The sequence below is a fragment of the Echinops telfairi genome, unplaced genomic scaffold (genome assembly GCF_000313985.2).
Source record: "Echinops telfairi isolate 266 unplaced genomic scaffold, ASM31398v2 ScPeMD7_7469;HRSCAF=8507_1, whole genome shotgun sequence".
Classification (NCBI taxonomy): domain Eukaryota; kingdom Metazoa; phylum Chordata; class Mammalia; order Afrosoricida; family Tenrecidae; genus Echinops; species Echinops telfairi.
This window is the reverse complement of record NW_022111373.1, coordinates 109,816,570-109,842,405: the sequence shown is the minus strand read 5'-3', so window position 1 is coordinate 109,842,405 and position 25,836 is coordinate 109,816,570. Positions and strand designations below refer to the sequence as shown.

The window sequence follows — 25,836 nt, the reverse complement described above, 5'->3', positions numbered from 1 at the left end:
TGGGTGAAAGAACTGCATTTAGTTATTTTCTCCCTCTCGTTTCAAAATTCTGAGATAGCACCCTTTAAGAGAGTCATGACATCTGTTTACTTATTAGCTGAGACAGGAAGGGTGGTTATCTTTCGCCTTACACACAAAATGTCCTTGGTTGAGAACCACTTACACAGTGATATGAGAACATTTTCTGCCTTTTCCGATTTACAGATATTTTTCATAGAAAAATAGTCCAAATAGTTCCAAATAGTCCCAGCTGGCTCTAACTAAGGCCCATGTCATTGATAAAATGCATCTGGCTTCCAGAGTTAGGCTAAGTACAAGGACAGCCTTTGTGTTCCAGGAGAATCTGGTTGGGGCAGGAGCTAAGTCACAAGACCACTGTCTCTAGATATAAGTGCCAAATCAGTCCACAGCACGGAGAGACAGAGGGAGGCTGACTCCCAGGTTATTTCTGTTATTGCAGAATTCGCCCAGTGCCTACAGTGGAAACTTTTCTTCTCTTTTCTGAACTGAATGTTTCCCCAAACATGAAGGTAAGATAATAATTTCATTACTTTGTAACTGAAGTTATCTCAAACGGAAGTAATCCTTTACTAAAAGCAATTAGATAAGGAGAGATGCATGGGAAGAGAGGAAAAAGATCGCGTGATTAAAAAAATTCCATTTGAATAAATTTTGCTCAAAGTGGATTCCTTTTACTTGTCTTGGATTTAAATTGCTGGTTCAGAGGGCTTGGAACTAAGAATTGGAGACAATCACAGAACAAAATGTGTATGAATTGTTGAATGGAAAACCAATCCACAACAAAAATAAAAAAAATAGTTGTAGACATTGTTTATGAAAATCCAGAGAATGTTACAAATAATACAACAATATACTTATTTTTTTATGAAAACATTTTTGTATTATTTTGCTTGAAATGGAGCCAGACATTTGGGCCCCAGGATTTAACCTATCCAACCAAGAACCTTGGAGCAAAGTGGACTTGGAACTGTAGAATTTGGGATCGTGGGCAAGAAGGTTAGGGTTGTGAGAGTAGAAGCTACAGACAGATGGAAATGAAACGAGAGTTAGCAATCAATATGTTTGCCATACAAAATGGTCAGAGTTAAAAACAGAAAAACATACAAAAATCCAAAACAGCCCTAAACATTACTATTCAGTCAAAGCCAAAGACAGAAATCAGCAGAGACCGATTTTCTGGGACGTCACCCGGTCCGTGCTGACGTAGTGATCTTATAATACAAAGTAGAACTTCCCCTGTGGGTTTCCCAAACTGTAACTCTTTCCTGGATTAAAAAGCCTCATCTTTCTCTCTGTGACTGGAAGTAAGTTGAAATAATTATTGTAATTTTATTATGACACGTTTTAATATTTAAAATAAAAATAATAATTGAATTATATTGCTGGAACAGCAGTTTCTCAGCACTGTCAACTATTTACTTGCTCCCAAAGTTCATATGTTGTCTAATTGCAGTACTGAATCCACATTTACTTTCTTTTTTTTTCTTTTTTAACTTTTTAATTCATTTTATTGGGGGCTCGTACAACTCTTATCACAATCCATACATACATCCATTGTGTCAAGCACATTTGTACATTTGTTGCCATCATCATTCTCAAAACATTTGCCTTCTGCTTGAGCCCTTGGTATCAGCTCCTCATTTCCCCCCCTCCTTTTCCAACCCTCCCTCCCTCACCCTTGATAATTAATTTTTTTCATGTCTTACACCGACCCTTCACCCACTTTCTGTTCTGTCCCCCAGAGGGGGTATATGTAGATCCTTGTGATCGGTTCCCCCTTTCTTTTTTTTTTAAACATTTTATTAGGGGCTCATACAGCTGTTATCGCAATCCATACACACATCAATTGTGTAAAGTGCATTTGTACTTCATTCTCAAAACATTTACTTTCTACTGGTGTTAGATGATGGACAATATAGAGTTCTGAATAACGCATGGCTAACATGGAATCAAGGAGCCCTAGCAGTAATGTGGAGGAGCCCTGCTGGAGCCCTAGTGGGATAGGCATTGGGCTGCTAACTGCAAGGTCAGCAATTCAAGCAGAAAGCTGCACCATGGGAGCAGGATGAGGCTCTCTATTCCCAGAACGAGGGGTCGTGTAGCCTGTCACATAGGGTCGTTAGGAGTTGGACTCAGCTGATGGCGAGTGAGCAAGCAGTGCTGGAAGGTGCCCTCGGGGCACTGTTGAATAAGCATTGGACTGCTAACACCAAGGTCAAAAGTAGGGTCAAACCCCTCAGCTGCTCTGAGGTTGTCTACTCCTGGAAAGAAACCTTATGTAGTGTCTATATGAGTCAGCATCGACTCAACAGCAATGGAATTTTAATGTTCATTTAATGGAATGCAATAAATGAAAATTAAACACAACTCACAAATTTGTTTAATGCTAGAATAGCCAGTAGTGCTGTAGACTTAGAATTATGGTAAAATATAACTTATAATTCTCTGGCTTGTACTTCTATTTAAAATTGAAGACTGCTTAGCTCAAAAGGAATCTAATCTTTCTGAAAGTATTGTCACTTTTAATAGTTGTATTAACTAGCAACCCATTTGCTTATTTATTTCAAAATGAGACATCATAATAGTTGTCTTGTAGTCCAAATGAGCATCCATAATCATTGATTATTATGATAGTTTGCTGATACGACAACATACATGCAATCTTTTTGATGATAGAACACCAGCAGATCAAGTAATTCTTTCTCTCTAAGTTGCAGACAGAGTGGTGGTCTATCTTTGAACACACATTCACAGTGTTACAATAAATCTGAAGCATGAGCTTCAGAAAAGGGAAAGCTGGGAAAGCTTTGGCTATTCAAACCTAAAACTTTGAAGTATTGAAAAGCAAGTCCATCCAGACAGAGGTGCCTTGAACGAAAGAGATGGTGATCTCCTTTGGAAAATAATCAAACATTGAAAATCGTATGGGAAACAATTGCACTTTGACACACATAGGGTCACCATGAGTTGGGGTCTCAATGAGTCATGGTCAACCAAAGAAACCCTGTTTTTATTCTGAAGCCAACAGCGGTTTCTAAGGCTGATCTTTTAAGGAGTGAAGCTGGGGGTGGTGGTGGGATTCTTTTGCCTTCACTTCCATGTGAACTAAATCCTAGAGGGAGTTCCAGAGCAACTTGTTACTTCTAGACTCCTTGTAACGGAGTTAACTTGCATCTGTGATGTTCTAGAAAAGCGTTGGAACGAAAGAGGCTTGCTTTCCTTTGAGCTGCCTTGACCCAGCTAACCCTGGGTTTTGTGGTGAAGGACACATCATTCCCTCACAAGTGACTAGTATGTGGTAAGGCACAGTGACCTCACAAATTAGGTCCATGCCTCCATGCTACATCCAGAGCTGATGTGATGATGTCACCTTAATCATTGTTAACCTATTTCCAGCTACTCACAGCTCCTTTGCACCTCTGTGCCTCTTACGATAATCCACACACTTAAAGATTTATAGGACCGTAAAAAAAAAAAAAAAATCAAATCCATTGCCATCATGCCTACTCCAATTCATTGCTGTTGTTAGGTACCATTGAGTCGATTCTAACTCATAGTGACAATAGAATAAAACACTGCCTAGTCCTGCACCATCCTTATAATTGCTCTTATGTTTGAGCCATTGATGTAGCCACAGTGTCAACCATCTTGTCAAGGATCTTCCTCTTTTTCGAATCCCACTACTTTACCAAACATGATGATGTCCTTCTCCAGGGACTGGTCTCTTCTGACAATGTGCGATGATGTTCAGCCATCTTGCTTCTAAGGCTCATTCTGGCCGTAACTTCTTCCAAGGGAGATTTGTTTGTTCTTTTGGCAGTCCATGGTACTTCCAATATTCTTTGCAGCACCATTATTCAAATGTATTGTTTGTCTTTGGTCATCATCCTTATTCAGTGTGTTAGTCTGGGTAGACTAGAGAAACAAATCCACAGAAACTCATATGTATATAAAAGAGTTTTATATAAAGGGTAAGTGTACATTAAGAAAGCACCCCAACCCAGTGCTGTCCAAGCCCATAAGTCTAACATTAGCCCATATGTCTGACACTAATTTACAAAGTCCTCCTCAATCTCACAAAACACACACAATGACGCCGGCTGCAGGAGGAAAGCCGAATCAGTGAGTGTGTAAGCCTCTCAGCGCTGACAGGGGTCTCCACATGGCTGGTCCAGCACCCAGGGCTGGTCCAGCACCCAGAGTAGGTCCATGTGGCTTCTTCTCAGGGATGTCTCATAGGAAGTGAACCTTGCCAGCTGAAGCAGGGAACTGGTTAAGGCAGCTGCACCCTGGTCTGACTATCAGAGAGCAAAGAACTAGAAAGGCGAGCCATTTATCTTTCCACCCTTCAACTAATCCCACATGTGTTTATTGGCCAGGTTGGCACAATAAACCTTAACTATCTCATTCAGTGTCCAACTTTCACACACATTGAAAATACCAAGTGAGAGGTGAAAATGGAGGCGCAGAGCAGAGATAGAATTCAGCCAGGAATGTGAAGTTAAGAAAGGATTTATTGAGGCCGGGAAAGAACTCCTGGGCTGATTCCACAACCCAATGAGTTAGGTCAAGAAAGTCCCACCTGGCAGTGAGGCGGTGGGATCTATATAGGGCTTGAGCCTAGGACGGATGTACTGATAATGGGAAGGGAGGCTTTTAGTGCTCTAGCTGTAGGATTTGAATCAGGATGGGGCCTGAGAGTAAATCATCTGGTTTTTGCAGACTTGCTTCTTGGAATGCTGGGGGAAGGGACTGAGTGGACCCTGTCTGGAGAGATAAGCTCCAGAAGCTGGAAGCAGGGCCTGCAAAGTCCAGCAGGTCATCCGTCTTTCGGAGAGGCTGCGGAAAGGGGCAGCCTGGTCCAGACTCAGCCCAAACACCCAGTGGGGTTGGGTGGGAGGTGGGGCGGGGAGGGAGGGGGGAAATGAGCAGCTGATAGCAAGGGCTCAAGTAGAAAGCAAATGTTTTGACAATGATGAGGGCAACACATGTATAAATCTGCTTGACACAATGGATGGATGTATAGATTGTGATGAGTTGTATGAGCCCTCAATAAAATGATAAAAAAAATACCATGGCTTGGGTCAGGTGCATGTTAGTTCTCAAGGTAACATCCTTGTTTTTCAACATTCCAAAAATGACTATGTATCGGGTTTCCAATCCTGTAAATCTTTATGGGGAGAGCAGCTGGCAGGCTCAAATTACTACTCTTCCAGGTAGCTGCCTAGCACATAACCCAGTATATCATGATGCCATCTAGAAATAGACATGTAGGATTTTGCAATGCAAAGGTAGAGAGCATCAAAGGAGAATTGATGTTCTGGGAAAATTAATGATGGGGGCTCTAGGAAAAAACCAAACCAAACCAACAAACAGTAATCCTGTAGCTTTTTTGAGCAACTAAACACAAAAGAAGACTTGAGGAATTCAGAGAAGGGGGTGTTTATTGGCCTGTTGATTGTGGAAAAAGTTTTAGAACACATTTATATTGGACTATGAATTGTATGCATTTGATATGTTGTATTATTTGCCTTAAGTTGTCAGTTATAATAGGAAAATATATGTAAGTAAAAAATAATACAATAGAAATTATATACAATTTCACCACCTGGAAATAAACAATTATTGTTTGTTTTACTTCTTTCTAGATATATTTTTTTCAGTACACATTTGTTTTTTTCTCACATCTTACATACAATTTTGCAACCTGCTAGACTGTCAACATGCTATCACATAGGGATTTTAAAAGGCCTCAGAGGTGTTGAGCGAGGGGCGTCCTCAGGAAGAAGGCAAGGATCTTTATTCTGTGCCCCGGGCTACGCAGCAACTCTTTAAGACTCAACTTTGAAGCCCATTTTCTTTCTAGCTTCTCAGCAATCACCACGGTCACTTTCCTTGGGCTATTTCCCGCTGGACATTCACCTGGGTGCTGAAGTTCAAGAGAAGGGGAGTAGAGAGGGGCATTAAAATATAATGGGACCCCAAGGAAATGCTTGAGGCCATATGCTGCTGAATATTTCTTTAAATAAGAAACAAAAAGAAACACTGAATCATATAATCTTTCCTGTGTTTCTTTTATACTCTTACATTCCCAATTCACAGATCTTGACACGTTCATTGATTTTCAGCTCAACACTGCAAGCTGACATCATACTTTGCTGTTCTTTTCCTCAGGCACTGTGCTTCTTCCTTTTGGTGGGATTTATGGAAGAGTTCCAAATTATTTTAAGGTGAGATTTTTCTTTTCTTTGCATTGCGTGTTGACCTGATTAAAATGTATGTTAAAATGGCAAATGTTTTGATATATATCCATATAGAGATACATATATGTATCACAATTAGAAAATTATGCTTTTGTTCTTAGGCCATTCTTGATTAGGATCTGCGTTTTCCATCGCAGCCTGAGTGTGTTCATACACCAAAGACTTTTTCTCTATTTCTATTTTTAGAGAGGACAAAGCATTTTATTATTGTTTTTCTTATCTTACTTGGTTTTCCTGTAAGGAAGGAAGTTGAAGATTAAAACCACATCAACATTTTTGGTTGGCTCAGGACCTGAAATTCAGAGAATCCTAGCAGACCCATAAATTTTAGAGCAGAATTTTATCTTTATAAACAATTCTTGCAAAATATCATCTGGACTTTAGAGACTGGGCATTTTTAAAGGTAATAATTATTATCTATTCTTGAGGCCTGGAAAAAGGCCATTGTGTTTGCTCATGATCTTGCTTTGCTTTCAGTCAGTTTGATGGGACAGCGTCCGTTCATAGACATTAGTTCTCAGACCAGGGGCCAGCACAGTGCTGGATACTGGGGAGACCAAGAATGGGAATGCTGCACTGAGAGGTAAAGGGATTCCGAGTGTGAAAGAACTCATTTCCATACAAACGTGATGAGTGCTTTGAGAAAGACTTTACAGGACTTTGTGGGAAATGAGCCTAAGCCAGCTCACCTTTCTAAGCTTCAAGGCTTGGGAAAGGCTTTTGGCTTTCACAAAGAATAGGAACCACTAAGCAAAGATAGTTCAGTTTTGGTCACATATTAGAGATACAGCAAAGATAATGGTAAAATCTACAAGCTACCAAGATTAGTTCCAGAGAAATAGCTGAGATAAACATGATTCTACAATGGGACTCATCAAGTAGAGTGGGTATTGGCAGGCTTAAGGGAAGCAAGAACCAGTATGTTATTGTTTGTTGGTAGGTGTTAAGATGTACCGCTGTGTTATTGTTTATCGGTAGGTGTTACGAGTTGGTTCTGACTTAACTTCTAGAGAGCCTTTGGTTGTTAGTGTCATCGGGTTGCTTCCAACTCATAGTGATCCTATGTACAGCTAAATAAAACACTGCCGGTCCTGTGCCACCCTCTCAACCGTTGGTATGTTTGAGTCCGTTGTTGCAGGCACTGTGCCATCTGTCTCCTTGATCTCCCTCTATTTCGCTGGTCTACTTTACCAAGCATTGTGTCTTTGTCCGGAACTGGTCTCTCCGTCTCACATTTCCAAAGTACGTAAGATGAAGTCTTGCCATCTCGCTTCTAAGGAGCATCTGGTTGTATTTCTTCCAAGATAGGGTTGTTTGCTCTGGCAGTCCCTGGTATCGTCAATACCGTAACTCAAAGGCATCCATTCTTTGATCTTCTTATTCATTGTCCAGCTTTTGCATGCACATAATTTGATTGAAAATACTATGACTTGGGTCAGGCTCACTTGAGTCTTCAACATGACATTTTTACTCTTTAGCACTTAAAATTTGTCTTTGCAACAGATTTGCCCAAAGTAATGTCATTTAATTTCTTGACTGCTGCTTCCTTGGTCATTGATTGTGGATAGAAGTAAAATAATAACCTTTATAACTTCCATCTCTTCTTTATCATGATGTTGCCTCTTGGTCCTGAGGTGAGGGTTTTTGCTTTCTTTTATTGACTCAACCCCAAAACTCACTGCCATTGAGCTAATTCTGACTCACAGACAATCTATAGGTAGGGTAGAACTGCCCTGGTGCGTGGCTGAGATTGTAACTCTTTACTGGCACGGAGAGCCTCATCTTTCTCCCGTGAAGAGCCTGGTTTTGAATTGTAATCCACAATGCCACCAGGGCTCCTTGTTTATATTGAGATGTAACATGTATTGAGGCAGTAATTTTTGATCTTCATCTGTAGATACTTCAAGTCCTCTTCACTTTTAGCAAGCAAGCTTGTGTCATTTGCATATTGTTGGTTGATAATGAGTCTTTCCTCCAATCCTGGTGCTAAATTCTTTTTCATATATTCTAGTTTTTCGGATTACTTGATCAACATACATATTGAAAAAGTATGATGAAAGTAAGCACCTTGTTAGGTCTCTCTCGTGAGACAAATACCTCGGTCTTTGACTTTGCGTGAGAAAGAATTCACACTGAAGCCTGGTTGGTGATCCAAGTGAGTTTATAAAGGATAGAAGTGGCAAAAATGCGTGGAGCCGCAGCCTGGCCACTTGGGACATAGCCTGGCCATGCTGCACTGTGTCTCAGAGCCGCCGGGAGAGCCAGAGAGAAAACTTCTGGCTTTATGAGGTCTCTCTGGTTAACCCCATTGGCTGAATTAAACCCACCTGGCCTGGATGGGGTCCCACCCAGGTTTACTGGCTTCTTGTCTCAAAGACCTGAAAGTGTGCATGCCCTCCAGTCTTAAGGAGCTGCCAACTTCCTGTAACGGGGGAGGGAGGCTTTGGCATGTTAGAGGGGCAACCCCTAACTCTGCCTCTAGCTTCCTAACAAACTCTCATGCACATCTTTCCTGATTGTGAACCATGCCCCAACCCCTTGTTTTGGTTAACTGTAGAGCCTCTTGCTCTATGTGCAGCTTCTGCATGAGTATCATTAAGTGTTATGGAATTCCCATGCTTGGCAATGCTATCAATAATTTATTATAATGTATAGCTGAATGCTTTTGTATAGCCAATAAAATACAGGTATGCATTCTCTGGTATTCTGTGTTTTTAGCCTAAACCCGTCTCATTGCCCTCATTCTATGCTCTCTTCTGAGTCTGGCTAGTTCCCTGCTGATGTACTGCTAGAGCAACTTTTGAATTAACTTCAGCAAAATGTACATAGGTACGATATCAATGACATTGTCTGATAATTTCTACATCCAGTGGATCACATTTCTTCAGAATGACCATGAATATAGATTCAGCTGATGGACCAGGTAGCTTTCTTCGAAGTTTCTTGGCAGAGATGAGTCTTGCATTCATTTATTGAAACCTTTCTCTTGGTATTCTATCAATTCCTGGAGCCTTATTTTTTACCAATGCCTCCACTAGAGCTTGAACTTCTATGTTCAAAACCATTAGATGTTGATCATATACGACCTCCTGAAATGGTCAGACACGGAACAATTCATCTTGTCACAGTGCCCAAGGGCACTGAGACCGAAGCACTGCCCCTTTGTGTCAGTGGCCAGATGCATCACGTGATTCACTTTCTGCCTGTACAGGCTTTTTCCTTTCTTTCTTCTTCTCCCCCCCTCCCCCACCACTACTTTCTTTCTTTTTAAAATCATTTTGTTGTGGTTCGTACAACTCTTATCACAATCCAGACATACATTCACGGTGTCAACACATTTGTACATCTGTTGCCATCATCATTCTCAAACATTTGCTTTCTACTTGAACCCTTGGTATCAGCTCCTCATTTCCCCCCTCCCTCCCTGCTTTCCCCTCCCTCATGAACCCTGATAATTTATAAATTATTATTATTTTGTCATATCTTACACTGTCTGATGTCTCCCCTTACCCACTTTTCTGTTGTCCGTCCCCCAGGGAGGGGGTTATATGTAGATCCTTGTGATAGGTTCCCCTTTTCTACCCAACCTTACCCTTACCCTCTTGGTATTGCCATTGTCAGCACTGGTCCTGAAGGGTTCATCTGTCCTGGGTTCCCTGTGTTCCCAGTTCCTATCTGTACCAGTGTACATGCTCTGATCCAGCCGGATTTGTAACATACAATTGGGATCATGATAGTGGTGGGGAAGAAGCATTTAAGAACTAGAGGAGAGTTGTATGTTTCATCATGGCTACACTGTATCCTGACTGACTCATCTCCTCCATGACCCTTCTGTAAGGGGATGTCCAGCTGTCTACAAATGGGCTTTGAATCCCCACTGCGCTCCCCCACATTCTCGATATTATTTTTTTGTTCTTTGAAGCCTGATGCCTGATCCCTTTGACACCTCGTGATCACACAGGCTGGTGTGCTTCTTCCATGTGCGCATTGTTGCTTCTGAACTAGATGGCCACTTGTTTACCTTCAAGCCTTTAAGACCCCAGCCACTATATCTTTTGATAGCCGGGCACCATCATCTTTCTTTACCACATTTGCTTATGCACCCACTTTGTCTTCAACGATCTTGTCAGGAAGATGAGCATCATTCAGTGTCAGTTTAATAGAACAAAGTGTTCTTGCACTGAGGGAGTATTTGAGTAGAGGCCCAATGTCCATCTGCAACCTTAATCCTAAACCTATAAATATAGGCATATAGATCTATTTCCCCATCCTCATATATAAATATATTTACACATGTACATACCTGTAATTAGACCTCTATAAATACCCTTTGCCTCCTAGTTCTTTCCTCTATCTCCCTTTACTTTCCTCTTGTCCCATTATCATGCTTAGCTTTCACTTGGGTTTCAGTAATTTATCTTGGTTACATTGCCTTGGATCAAGCCCTACCAGGCCTCTTACACCCTCCTCACCACTGATTTTGGATCACTTGTTGCTCCCTTGTCCCTGGGTTTGTTAACACCTACTCCCTTTGCCCCTACCTCCCCTTCCCCACCCCTCTCCCATGTCACCTGGAACCATCAGTCCCGTTGCTTTCTCCTCCAGATTGTTTAACCAGCCTATCTTATAGAGATAGACCTGCAGAGACAATAATATGCACAAAACCCAGACAGAGCAAAACAAAGCAACAAAACAAAACAACAACAACAACAAATCAATCACTCACACACACATACACAAGCTTGTAAATAGTTCAAGGTCTGTTTGTTGACCTTTAGAAGTGTTTTCTGGTTGAGTCTCATGGAGTGCCACACACTGACCCCAAATTCTATTTTTGGGCACTCCCTCTGGACTTCCTTGCTCTGCTCCCCTTGCTGTTCTGTTGCACGCCCTTAGTGTTTTGCCTCGGTGTGGTTGGGTCAGATGGGGCACAGTTCCCGTACTGTACCTCCAGTCCTCTGTAGGGCTATGGGTCAGTGAGGGATGTCATGTCTCATAGTGGGGCCGGCCATATGGTCCTCTCTGTGCTTTGGCTGCTCTGAGCAGGGATATCATCCTCAAGGCTTGGTGGACCAGAATGTGCTCCACTCTCTCTTCCAACCCCTTCATTTGCTCCTGTGTGCTCTAATCAGACATGTCCCTCTCCCTGAGTTGTAGCTTCAGTGCTTTCCTCTGAAGAAAATTCTTCTGGGGGGTGGGGTGGCTGTCCATGTAGTTGGGATTGGGGCTGGCCCCTCAGACCTCTCCACTGGTTCCCTGCTTCATGCTGGTATGTTGCATTCACATCCTGGAGCACAGGATTGAAGTCTGGTCCCTCTTTGCCTGTGGAGATGCAAACAATACCCTTCCCTTGGGTGGGTTAGTAGGCTTTTTCAAGTTGGATTTTTGGTTCAAATATCAAGAAAAGGTACAAACTCCTGGTAGAATTTTTTTTTTCTTCAAATTTTGCTGTTCAAGAAGTGGAAAGTTTGAGCTTGGAGCTATTCAACAAATCCACTCACTGTAATTGATTTAATTCTTGTGCACTCTACCTGGTGAGGGCCATGGGTTCAGCCACCAGGTATGCTGTTGAGGAAAATTGTTTCCAGTGAATAGGTAATTGTTCTTGCAAAATGCTCTCACGACTTTCTATCACCAAGACCACACTTTTGAACTAATTATCCCATTTTTTTTGTTTCCAGTTTTAAAATTCCAATCATCAGTAATTATCAATCCATCATGTTTGATTAGTTTCAGACTTCAGAAGTTGAAAACTTCTTTAATTTCTTTATCTTTGGCTTTAGTACTTGGTTTATTTAGTGGTTGTTTGTATACTAGCAATTTAACTAGTCTTTCCTGTGGATGTATAGGTACTACCTGTCACTGATAGCATTTTAGTTCAGGATAGATTTTGAAATGTTCTTTTTGATAGTGAATGAGACACTTCTCTTCAATTTGTTGTTGCTGGCATAGTAGACCATATAATTGTCTGACTGAAATGTACAATACCAGTTCATTTCAGCTCACTCAGGCCTAACTCACTAACCAATCTTCAGGTGCTCAATTTCATTTTTGATGATTTAAAATTTTCTAGATCCATACTTCATACATTCCATGTTCTGATTACTAATGGATCTTTGCACCTTTTAATTTTGAATCATGCTGTATCAACCAATGAAGGCCCTGAAAGTTTTACTCCCTCCACATCATTAAAGTTTTCTCTACTTTGTACGCTAAGCAAATAATCTGAGAAACTGGACTATATGAAGAATGAGGCATCAAGATTGGAGGAGGGCTTATGAACAACCCAAGGGATGCAGATAACACAACCAATGATAGATAACACTTTCACTGAAAGTGAAAAGGAATTTAAGCACTTGCTGATGAGAACTAGCCTTCGATATAGATTATAACTAAATGCAAAGTAAACAACAATCTTTACAACTAACTGGACCAATCAAAAACACCATGAGAAGTGGAGAAAGAGTGAAATAGTCAAAGATTTTAGTTTCCTTGTTTCCACAATCACTGCACATGGAAGCAACAGTAAAGAAATAAATTGACAATATTGCGCTGGGAAAATCTGCTGCACAAGACCTCTTTAAATGTTTGAAGAACAAGAGTCTTGTGGACTAATTTGTGCTGGACCCAAACCATGTTATTTCCAATCGCCTCATACACATATGAAAGCTCGACAATGAATACAAAGATCACAGAGGAATGCACACATTTAAATTGTGGTGTTGGTGAAGATTATTGAAAGGACCATGGACTACCAGAAGAAGCAACAAATCTGTCTTGGAAGAAGTACAGTCAGAATGCTCCTGTAGAGGCCAGGATGGTGAGAGTTTGGCTCACCTACTTTGGACTTGTTCTCAGGAGACACCAGTCCTTGGAGAAGGACATTATGTTTGGTAGAGGGAGGGTGAAAATGAGGAAAATCTTCAGTGAGATGATTCCACAATACCCTCAAACATGACAGTGATTGTAGGATGGTGCAGGATCTGGTAGTCTTTCATTCTGGTGTGCATAGGGTTGCTATGAGTCAGAACCAACAAGATGGCATTGAAAACCCACAAAGTTACTGTACTACTGCTTTGAGGGGGCAGCACTTCTTCAGTCATATTTTGAGCACCTTCCCACTCAAGCAGCTCATTTTCTGGTATTAAATTACCAGAAATATTCAGACAACGTTCATAAGGTTTTCATCAGCTATTTTTAGTGTGTGTGTCAAGAAATAGATTGTGAAATCCTTTTTCACAGTCTGTCTTTGTTTGAAAGTTTTGCTGAAAACTGTTCACTATAGTTGACCTTGTTAGTATTTGAAATACTGGTGGCAGATCTTCCAGGATCATAGTAACACATAGCCACCGCAGTATGACAAAGTGACAGACAAGTGGTGGAAGAATCACCTTACTGGCTCTTCGACTGGCTCAAAATACAGAGAGCAGAAATTCTGGTTCATTTTCTAGTTCAAGACAATGATTTTAGACTTTTTGAATCCCTCAGGGTTAGCCAAGTTCTGTTCTCAAGAGCCAAAGCTGAGAGTTATGAGAAATATGAAATCTGCTTTACTGCTTATTTTCCAATTTAAATTAACTCTCAATTTTCCACATGTATTTTATTAATGTGCAATTGTTTAAACTCAAGTTGCCTCCTGCAGGGATGTGTGAGAGGTTGCCTGAATTAATAGGGCAGAGCTGAGAGTGGAGAAGGAGAGTATTTAAAAATAATTTTCTGTTCATTTAGCCTTTGCCATTTTTAATTTCCTATTCCGCATTGATCTCAAAGACAGGATTAATTTTATTGTGTGTCGTTGTTGAGAGTAGGCATAGCATGCACCGACTCAACAATTTGACATGTATAACTCCCTGGCATTGGATACTTTCTTCAAGCCATCCAACCATACTCACTCTCCTTTTCCTTCTTCCTTTTTATTTGGGAGTGCATGCATATATCATTTCATAGTATTGTACCATTGCTACCACAATCAGTTTTCAAACATTATTTCCCTTCCTGAACTCCTTAACTCCTTGACATCAGTTCCCTTTAAACCGCTGCCCCCCTCCGCCCCCCCCACCTCTCTCCCAAACTAACCCTTATCTTACTTGCTGTCCATATAGGTTCATCCCTCCTGGGGTTCATATACTAGAAAACATATAACACAAATTCAAGAGGGGGACCCCCGAATGGCATGACCCGTCTGAGAAAAGCACCAATATGAACAAACCCCACCAACCCAAATACAGGAAAAATGATGAGAAACAGCCAGTCCTATCCTTTGATCTTCCATAGGCATCTCTCCAATGCACTCTGCTTAGTGAGCACTTTCCTCCCGTCCCTCAGTTATGGATGGAGGGAGATCACCGGAGGCTTATTTCCTATGTGGTGCCCACAAATGTGTCTTGGGCTCCCACTGTCATCCATAGCCTTCTAGAAACCAGGTTCTCACAATTCAAGCTCGGATACTATTCCCTCCTTTAATTTTGGGTTTTGTGTCTTACAATCCTTTGATGACTGATGTTGGTATGCTTCTTCCACGTTGGAGACAAACCTTTAAGACCCCAGATACAATTTCATCTGGTGGCCGGGCACTATCTAATTTCTTCACCACATTTTGCTATAGCACCCATATTTTCTGTGCTCCCTTCCTGAGGGGAGTATTGAGCAGGGCCGTGATGCAAGAACTAATTGTTCTTAAGTTGGAGCTAGGATCTAGTTTGCATCCCAAACCCATTCCTGGATCTATGTGTGTGAGTTCTTATTTGCCTTAGGCAACCCTTTCAAAGCCTCCTTGTTAGCTTATAGTGGAACCTTCTTGATCATCCCCCTGGGACATAATGATCTTCTGTTGATGTCTTTGAATAGCCCCTGGTACAAATTTTTTAGAGCCCTGTTGATATTTGATATTGGACCAATGTAGGCTAAATCCATATCACAGTACCTAAATTATTCACTTGTACAGAATCAATCCTTTCTGTGGCTATTTACACTATTTATACAAATAATGGGGGTTAATTGTCAGGGAAAATTTACAATAATAACCACTGAGAATATCACAGACAGGTTTGCTAGAATAATACCTACCTCAATAAAGCATATAGAGCATTGATGTAGGAAGACCATGTTTATCAGCCTACCAACAGTTCAACAATCTTGATACAGCTATCTTCTTCTTCCTCAAACACCATGTATTTTGTGTCTTAATTCCTCAGGATACAAGTGTGTCTGTCACTCTCCTTTGCTGAGGTGTATCTCCTGCATTGACATAAAGACCCTGTCCCTTAGTGTTCTTATTTAATCTTTTGAATTTAATGCAATATATATATAATTTTTTATGATATATAGATTGGTCTTAAAAGAGCATAATGCTCAAAGCAGACACCCCTTACTTAGATATGTTAATCTTAATTATTGTTCGATTTTTGAAGAGTTCAGTGGCTATTTTATGTTTAAGGTTTAAGGAAGTAGGGCAATAATTTTGGGAGTCATCCAGCTTCCATAGCTCCATACAAACTTTAAATTATGCTCTTCATTTTCCCCTCTTTGACTGAATTCTTTTATAGAACCTTAACTTAAAATGTTTAGTAATGGTAGCCAAGCACCATTGAGTTTGGTTTTTTTGGATCTCTTGGTAAAGGAGACAGTTGTTTATGAAGGCAATCAGCCACATATTTCATTCTCTTTTTTCCATTCTTGACTAACCTCTGCTGCTCTAGGCAAATTGAGACCAATTGCCTTGCCTTGTAACTACTTGCAAGCTTTTAAGATTCCAGACACTATGCAATGATCTAGGAGGTAGAATAGAAATGCTAAACACACTATTAGAGCAATTAAGTGGGATGTCCCACCAAACCTCCTCATACGGTCTTGTTAGAGCAGCGGTTCTCAACCTGTGGGTCACAAACCCTTTGGGGGAGCTGTCCAATTACCCTTTCACAAGGGTCACCTAAGACCATCGGAAAATATATTTCCAATGGTCTTAGGAACCGAGACACCTCTCCTATATCATCTCCAGGCGGGTCCCCCCACATGCAGATACGCCCACATAGGAGTACCTGTGTGAGATTGTTACCCATGCTATATCGTGCTTCAAGACAAAATTTCATTTATTTGTAATTAGAAAGAAATATTTCACAATATATAATTACATATTGTTTTTGTGATTAATCACTATGTTTTAATTATGTTCAATTTGTAACAATGAAAATGCACCCAGCATATCAGATATTTACATTATGATTCATAACAATAGCAGAATTACAGTGATGAAGTAGCAACAAAAATAATGTTATGGTTGTAGTCACCACAACAGGAGGAACTGGATGAAAGGGTTGCGGCATTAGGAAGGTTGAGAACCATTGTGTTAGAGCCTTCCCCTCACTAACGAGTTTACGGGTATCTCTTCAAAGCATTATTCAGAAAACCTTCAAAATCCTTATATCTTCCTCCTATAAGTTTTCACTTTTCTCCTCTAATCCTTTGCCTTTACTTCTTGAACATTTTATATTATATTTGATGCTGTTATGAAATCTATTAAGTAAGTTATATTATGATGAATTATTTAGACATCTGTGTCCTTCTCCTCCCTCTCCATCCATAGTTAATGGTCTATTTCCTTTTTCATAGCTACAACTTTAGTCTATATCTAAGTAACTGGAAATTTATTAATAAATATTGGCTGAGTTAATTAATCTTTAATAAATGCGTAATTCCTCCCACTTTTACACATCCTGGAATACTTGTAAACGTATTTGAAAAAGAATTGTGTGGTTATGTTGACGCATTTTGACTCTTCTTTTTCTGCCTTCTCTCTTACTTTTCTACCTGTCTTACGATGGACAATTTGACACTATGACAGTGCCTCCTCTCCAGTCAATTGCCAGTGGGGTTCCTATGCCCCTTGGTCAGAATGCAGCGGCTGTACCAAGACACAGGTAGGACCATGAAAAATCTTTATATTTGATTATTTATATGCAGAATAAGCTTCGAAAGGTTCAAAATGGTATTGACTTTGAATGGTAATTCATTTTTCTTTAAAATTGTATTGGTAATTTTGAAGGGAGAAAGTATGGCTTATTAATAATATTAATTGTTAATAATATTAAAATATAATTTTTAAATTTAAATTTCTCTTGAAAACTTTGGAAACATGTTACCTTTGCCCTAGATAGGCTAAAAATGAATGTCAACTTGCTAGCTCTAACTAAGAAAGAAATAGGAATGGCATGAAATGAAAACCGATAATTAAAAATCCTTTTCATATTAACTGGGTTCAAGTTTTCATTTCATTTGAAACAAAAACTAATCAGTTGCTGCTTAAGCAGGATGCATTACTTCACAAATAATGAGTGACCATGAATAATTAAACATTTTTAATCTGATAAAGTTTAGATCCTATATAGTATGAAAAAAATCAAACTTGAATAGGGTATTCTTAAAATGTCTATTTTAAAATTATATATTAAATTGCTTATTGTAGAATATACAGAAAAGCATAAAGAAAAGAAAATCAACTCATAATTCCACCATTTAGGAAAATAGCATTTTAGCATATATTCTTTTAGTTTATTTTCTGTGTTTATGGTGTCTAGAAGCAGGATTTTTTTCATAGTTCTTTATCTCATAATTTTATTCTAACAATTAGCACTTGGCATGAATTTTGAGTTCTACAATACTCTATTATATGATAGAATAAATTTATTTACATTCTTTTGTTCAGTATTTTAAATGGTTTTCATTTTATTATCATAAACAAAATTTAAATAAATATTTTTATACATAAATATCTGCTCATTTGGTTACTTTCAGAGGGTAGAGTCCTAGACGTACAATCTTTGTTTTAAAGAGACCAACGTATTAATGGTTAAGTAGTTTTAAAGTGGTTTAATTCAGATAGAAATATGTTAAAAATGATTAAAATAACAGAACCATATTATAGAAGACCATTTCTATTTTGAAACATCATAATCATAATTTTCATCAAGCATTTATTTAATATCTATATGGGTAGTGTTCACAAAATAAGTCACACAAATGCAGAACTTGGCTTCTAGCAAATGTAATAGATGACAGCGCTGATTACAGGCAACTCGGAATCACAAAGCAAATGACAAGCCCACACCAAACACATGGAAACTTTTATCATTGAAAAGCAAGAGAAAACTTGAGCTAGACATAGTTAGAAGATGCATTCCATTTTTTATTTTTTGAGTGGAAAGTTCATAATAAAATGGACATATCCCTGGAGTATGAAAATGAATTGTTATGCACAAGCAGACAAGTGAAAATGATAAAAGACCATGAGAAGAGAATTTGTCAGGTGGGAACAAGGGCACTGGAAATATAGGAAGAGAAAGCGTTACTTATACAAGCAGCATAATCTGTTTTATTAGGACATTGATACATCAAACAAGGATGAATTAATAAGTTACATATGAGAGATGTCTATATCAATCAAAAAGTGGCTATCAAGAAACTGTACTGGCACGAGGTTCCACTGCTCATGCATTTCTTCATGATTTCTCTGCTTACCCACAATGAAAGGCATTAGATCTAGTTCCTGCCTGGTGCAAACCAAGAGTCTGCTTCCATTACTGGGTCCCTTGCCTCAAGGAGTTCCCACTTTGAACCCAATTTATGCTGGAAGAATACATTCCACATGGGCTTGCATATCTACTTTCCCTTTGATTTACTCTCCAGGTTTAAATCCTCAGAAATCTCGGCCTGGGTTCATTTGTGTGAGTGAGTAGAGGTGAGGATGGCCTGAGGCCTAACAGATGCACCTATGATTATTGTGGGGTGTGTGTATGTGTGCGCATATTTGGAAGTTTTCCCTCTTTTAAAATTAAATGTTTGATGTATGCCTTCATACTGAATAAGAATTAAATGAATTTTAGTTGTTTCTCATTTTGTCTGATAATGTTCTCAATTTTCTGATACCTTTCCCCTGCCAGAGCTTGCTTGTTGGTTTGATTATTGATGTAAACTTTCTGTTGTGAATTAGGAGGTAGCATGACAGGCTTGTTTTTGAAATATTATCCATTTAACTTTTTAGGGTGTGGGGGTGTTTAATATAATCCTCTTCAGAGGTCAGTGTTTTTGAATGTCTGCTAAAATTCCATTATAGATGTAGCTTCATCTTTGGATTATTTGGAGGTGTGTTGTTTTTAAAAAAAATATAACTTCAATATTAGCATATTTCATTTGAGGACTCTTTCTTTTCTTGCCTGCCTGACAAAGTTTAAAATTCAGTTCAAATCAAATGCCATCTTATTTCTAAAGATTTCCTTGACTCCACTTCATTTCTAGCCTGTGGCCCAGGACTTGTATACCCTCTAATAGAATTTATTTTACCTTTCTAATGAACTCTTGACACACAGCTTTGACAAAAATATTAATCATTCTGTAAAAATGTTAATTTTTCTATATTGAACTCTTATTTGCCTCTATGCCTATAACCTGACTCTTTCAGCTCATGTTCTTAGATTCTCTCTCTTTTTGCATTCAATCTTGAAGATAAATATATAACCGAGAATGCTCTATAAATACCCAAATGTCATTGAATTCAAGGACAAGTAGGTCTGTGGGTTCATTGATTTTGGAGGTTTTATTTCTAAAGAGCACAAGAGCAATTTCCCGAACATCATCTCTCCAATTGCATCAATTTATCTTAGATAAAGGAAACTGGAACTCTCTGAAAGCACTGTTTTATGTTTAGACTCGCAGGCAGTCAATTGCTGTTTACGGTCAGTATGGGGGCCAACCTTGTGTCGGAAGTGCTTTTGAAACACAGACCTGTGAGCCCACACGAGGATGCCCAACAGAAGAGGGATGTGGAGAGCGTTTCAGGTGCTTCTCAGGTAACTTGTCCCCACAATCTCTGGACACAGACTGTAAATAAATTCAAAATATACTTTGCTCAATATAAAACTCACCGCTGTCTGGTCAATTCTGAGTCATAGTGACCCTACCTACATGTTGAATATTAGAAGTTATATTGTCTATAAATAATCACCCCCTGAATCATCAGTGTTTTTGTTGGTGTATTGATCATACACACAGCCATCAAATGCAGGTGGGACTACCTGCTATCCTTTAAATGAAGCCATGCTTATTAACAGACCTAAGTTTCTAGCATCACATTTTGGGTAAATATGTAAAGTAAGGGTGGTATGAACACTGAGATTGAACAAAAGCAATTTTCCTGCTTAAGTTATGCGTACAAGAAAAAAAAACCCATTAGCTCATCAAGGAGCATCAAAGATAATCTCTATTTTTGTTGTGTGTAAAATATCATCTTGCTCTGGATATTGGTTAATCTATTGTCTGTAGCATTTATGTTTTCAGATGGGCTGAACAAATTTGAACAAATACTGATTTACCTTGCCATGTTTTCGGAGATAGTGATGAGGATAGTGAATACAGAAATGAAATACATAGTTCTCTCAAATATATTACAGTGCTATGGGAAGAATTGTGCATAAGTCAGCTCCATGTCAGAACTTCTCAATAATATCTGTTGAGGAGGAACTGTACAGTAGAGATACTTCAATGTAAAATGACTAACATCCGATCCAAGCTTCCACTGACTTCATCTTGCCTTCTCTGCCTTAGCAAACACTTGTTTACTTCTTACCTCTGTGTGTAATAATGGCAATTTTTTCCTCCTTCTTGGTGTTTTATGCTACACTTTTCCCATATAAGTGTTCCCTCCCAGAGGGGTTGGGACCCAAATGATGATCTGAAATCCCCTTATGCAGGATGATCTCAAGAGAGTTATTTTTTTTGTGTGTGTGTATGAGAGTTATTTTAAACTTATCTTACTTACCATGTTGAAAAAAAAATGCAGTTAAATTCATATGAAACGCCTGTGCTACACAATCACAGAAAACCTGCCAGAAGGGCTTCATAGAAAGCCAGAAGTTCATAGAAAAATGAAATTCAAAGATAATGGAATTTTCCCATGAAATTTTTGAAGATGGTTACTCAACACCTAGCAAACAGTGTCCTGTGACAGGTCCGTGTCCTTTTGTAATGATCTTTTAGCCAATCAATATATTGCATTTGTATGTATACAATCAATAATGTTAATAATCGCATTGCTTTTTCCCGCCTTTAACTGACCTCAATCATTTTAAACCAATAAGAATATTATGTTATTAGTCCCTGTTCTCACTATATAAATATATGCCTGTAAGCCTGCACCTCCTTGGAGCATTTTGCACTGTAAAATATTTCCCCAGAAGCCATTGTGTTTATTTCCTCAATAAAATAGTTTACTTTCATCCGACGCTCTCAAACTCCAATTTTACTTTCAAACCTAAATCAGAGGTTGCCTCCTAGGGGAAGCCTTCCCTCAAGCCCCACTTGAATGGCTAATTAACCTCTCACTTCTCTTGGCACCTTCTGTACCTTCCACCATCCTATAATCCGGACTGTTTGTTGTCCTGGACATTTTATTGGTAGATCCTGAGGTCCTTGAAGACAAAGATCATAGTTGGTTGGCTATCTATCTATCTATCTATCTATCTATCTATTTATTTATTGATTGCATACTGGAGTTCCTAGTGCATAGTAGACTGTCGGCTAACGTCTATTGCATGGGACTGAGCGACAGTATAGTGGGCTGCATACTATGATAGTTGTATACAGAGCATATTATAAAGACACAAGAAGAACATGATCCTTGGTCTGTGGGGTAGGGGTGATTACTGTGAGGAGATCATGTTTAATTTGATTCTTGGGGACAAATAGCAGATAGGGAGAGAAAACCTTTCTATGAGAGAGAACTATAAATGCAGATTACTGGGGGAGAACAGAAAGCATACTAGTGGTCCAGTATCTAAAGATATTAGAAAAATGGCTGGAGATGTTGCTTGGGAGGTAAATGATCCAGTGCCTTTCTGTGCTTCCCTGGGCCCCGGAATTTATTATAACAAAATTCAAAATTCTGTAATTCATGATGCTGAATTACAGTAGTGTATGTCTTCCCATATTATCCTGTCCCATTGTAAATTATAATAAAAGCTTGGCAGAGACCACATTTATTGTATTCCCCACCCCCCTCTGACAGGCAGAAGAATGTCTTATATAGAATAGGTGAATAAGAAATGTTGAGTTTTATCTTGGTGGCCCAGTTCTCAAGTTGATAAACCTAAATCACTAAGAAAATAGAATTTTGGTATCTCCGAGATTACAGAAAGGAATTGGAAATTGAAGAGCAGAGATCAATCTGTCTTCCCAGTAGGTGGCATTGTATGATTTCAGAGGATTCTGAACTGCTGCTTGCTTATGGTGCAGAACCAGTCATCTTGAATTAAGATTCTATTTGCAATTTTGTGGCTGTGCGAGGTCAGAATCAATTTGCTGTGCTGCCACACCCAGACACCCTGGGGATTTGCTTCAAGCTCATCACACTCCCAGAGCTGGAAGAAGGGCGGCGGAGGAAGCTGCTTAATGCGGTAGTTTCTTTTCTTCCCTGTCTTCCTTTCTGGTTCGCAGGTCAGTGCATCAGCAGAACTTTGGTTTGCAATGGGGATGCTGACTGCGAGGAGGATAGCTCGGATGAAGACAGATGCGAAGGCTCAGAAAGCAGGCCTGCCTGTGACATTGATAAACCTCCTCCAAACGTCGAACTGACCGGAAATGGGTAAAGCACCAGACAATTCCCCACACGCGCTACAATCTATGATAGTCTTTCATTTTTGATTTGCTTTATTTTATGGCATGGGGAATGTGAGAGCGAATCACTTTATAGCCAAGCCTTCTCTGGCTCAGAGTTCTTTGTCCCATCCTGCAATAAACAGTTTTATTGACATCGTTTACATACAATTCAACGGTCTGCATAGATTAAAAAGAGAAAGTGCAATCATCCCCACTATAAATTGTAGAACATTGTCTTCATTTTTGGCTTCACAGTTACTGGCTCCCCTTTTCTGCCTGAACCTCCTCTGTCAAAACCCGAAGAAAATCTCAATTTAGTTATTGTCTCTACAGATTTACCTACCTTGGATTGGAAATATAAATTTTTTTATGTGGTAAAACGTACACATGTAAACACACATAAGGTGTAGCGTGACTGATTTTAGCCCTGAGAATTCCACCCCCTTGGTTCTAGGAAAACTTGGACGACTGATCACTCTGGGGACTGGTGGAGTGCCTGTTTACTAGAGAAGCTGTAACAAGAATAGCACACGTTTAGGAAGCTCGAAGTCTGAGTTCAGGGCCCTGCCTACTGGAGAAGGTTCACTCTCTTCTGTCTTGTTTCAGCTTCTGGAACACTGGGGCACCTCGGTGACTAGGTGATCTTCGTCTGCTCCTGTGTCTAACTTGTTTTCGGTAATTCAAAAGGCATTAGGTCTAGGGCATATCCTGAGCTAATAGAGCACCATGAACCACATAGGAAACCCCACTCCCAAACGGGACTATGTCACATGCATACCCGTCACTAGTGCATCCATTCTGACTCCTAGCAACCCTATCAGTCAGGCTAAAGGTGCCCCCTAGGGTTTCTGAGGCTGTGAACTTGTCCAGGAGCAGAAAGCCACTTTGTTCTTCCATGCAGTGTCTGGTGGGTTTGAACTGCCCTCCTGGTGGTCACCAGCTCAACTCATAGCCCACTGAGCCACCAGGGCTCCTTTGAACAATTAGAAGCTTCAGGATTTCAATACACATTTTAAACACAATCAAGCCATAACAGGAGGGTGAAGGGAGAGGGGTGATTCACTGGTGTAGCGCCATTGACTAATGCAATGAAGAGAAGGAAGAGAGAAGAGAAAGTGAGAGGTCAAAGCAAAGGAAGAGACAAATGGTTTGTTGTAATAGAATGACAAATACTTAACCAACCAGCTGGGAACTCTCATTTCCAAGAGAAATGGGGAGAATCCTGTGCTTGTCTTTTCAAACATAATTCTGAGTAACAATTAAAGGCCATTGGACCCAAGTAAAGTTTCCAAGACTTTGAAAGAATCGGGTTTCAAGCAACAAGTAGATACCAGTTAAAAAACAATATCTTGACATTTATTAATAGAGAAACAAGATAAAGTTACTCTAAGAATATACTACTCAACATGCTAAGAAGCAATGAGTTGAAATTCAATGTAGGTAGCTTTAGCCTTAATTGTATGATTTTATCTGTAGATTCAGTTCAAAACCAGCTGTTGCCATAGATATAATGAGAGTGTGTACTTTCTAAATAAACACATTCTTAGGCTGAAAGGATGCTGGATTTCCCAGCCTTTAGTCCTAGCTATTATACCAACCAGTGTATTCGTGTGTGTTAGGAGGCTGCTTTCTTTCTTCTAGCTCTCAAATAAAGTGCTCAACTGTAATACATTTCAAGAATTTCTAGAGTTCTCTAAAGATGCATTTTATGATAAGAACATTTTTTGGTTTCTAATGGTCTTTTCTTCCTCATCTTCACAAAACAGGTACAATGCACTCACTGGCCAGTTTAGGAACAGAGTGATCAACACTAAAAGTTTTGGTGGTCAGTGCAGAAAGGTGTTTAGTGGAGACAAAAAAGATTTCTACAGGCTGAGTGGAAATGTCCTCTCCTATACATTCCAGGTAATTAATTAAATTAATTTCTAATTTGTTAATTATTGTCATAAACCACTGCTTATATAATGTCGATTTTAAGGTATTTGTTGAGAATTCATTTGTTGTGTAGTATGCAGTCAATAAAAATAGTTTTCAGTGTTCCATGTGGGCTTAAAAAGAGTAGGTATTCTTTCACTTGGGTACTGAGCAGTGATGAAAATTACACCACTTTTAGATGAACTAGGAGGGGACTTCAAAAAGTTCATGGAAAAAGGGAATTGAAAGATAATGGAATTTTTCCAGGAAAATTTTGAAGCTCTTGTGTGTTTATGCTTTAAAAACAATTCTGTGATCCATGGGGGTCCAGGAACGTGTAGCATGTCCTTGAATGGATGCTAAAACTACTCAAGGTCCTGGCCATGACTGCTTATGACGATTCTTTAAGGATGACCCCAGAGCCAGTCCATGATTTCATTTTGAAATTATGTAATAATTCATATATGAAAATATGTGTGGATAAATATATATAGTTAGAAAAACTACTGTGGTGAGTATGTGTGTGAAAGGTCCCTGGATGGTACTGATGGTCTGTGTTGGCTGTTAACTTCAAGGCTGGTGGTTTGAACCCACCCAGAGTGCTGTGGAAGAAACAGCAGATGATTTGCTTCCCTTAAAAGTGCAGCTAAGGAAACCACCATAGAGCAATGCTTTATAGCACATAATGTGCAGTCTTTTATGACTTGCTTGCTTATTTTCACTCAAAATTATGGTACTGAGATTTATTCATGCTGATCCAGGAGGTATTTTTATTTCAGTACAGTGTACCAATGTATAAATATTTAATTCACCTGATTATTTTTGAGCATTTGGTTTGTTTTTAGATTAAAAAAATCATTTTATTGGGGCTCATACAATTCATCACAATCCATACATACACCAATTGTGTAAAGCACACTTATACATTTGTTGCCCTCATCATCCTCAAAATTCGCTTTCCACTTGGGTTCCTGGAATTAGCTTATTTTCCTTT

The 25,836-nt window shown here is 39.3% G+C and overlaps 1 protein-coding gene across 1 annotated transcript in view; it reads left to right on the top strand.

The window, feature by feature from the left end:
- Window positions 1–423: 423 nt before the first annotated feature.
- C7 (complement C7) overlaps window positions 424–25,836 on the top strand; it is an 85,397-nt gene continuing 59,984 nt past the window's right edge. The window contains exons 1-6 of the mRNA XM_045285250.1: window positions 424–530; window positions 6,196–6,251; window positions 17,125–17,200; window positions 19,984–20,125; window positions 22,767–22,914; window positions 24,695–24,833. Of these exons, the coding sequence (XP_045141185.1) occupies window positions 525–530; window positions 6,196–6,251; window positions 17,125–17,200; window positions 19,984–20,125; window positions 22,767–22,914; window positions 24,695–24,833 (567 nt within the window). The 5' untranslated portion in view covers window positions 424–524. The remainder of the gene's footprint in view (window positions 531–6,195; window positions 6,252–17,124; window positions 17,201–19,983; window positions 20,126–22,766; window positions 22,915–24,694; window positions 24,834–25,836) is intronic.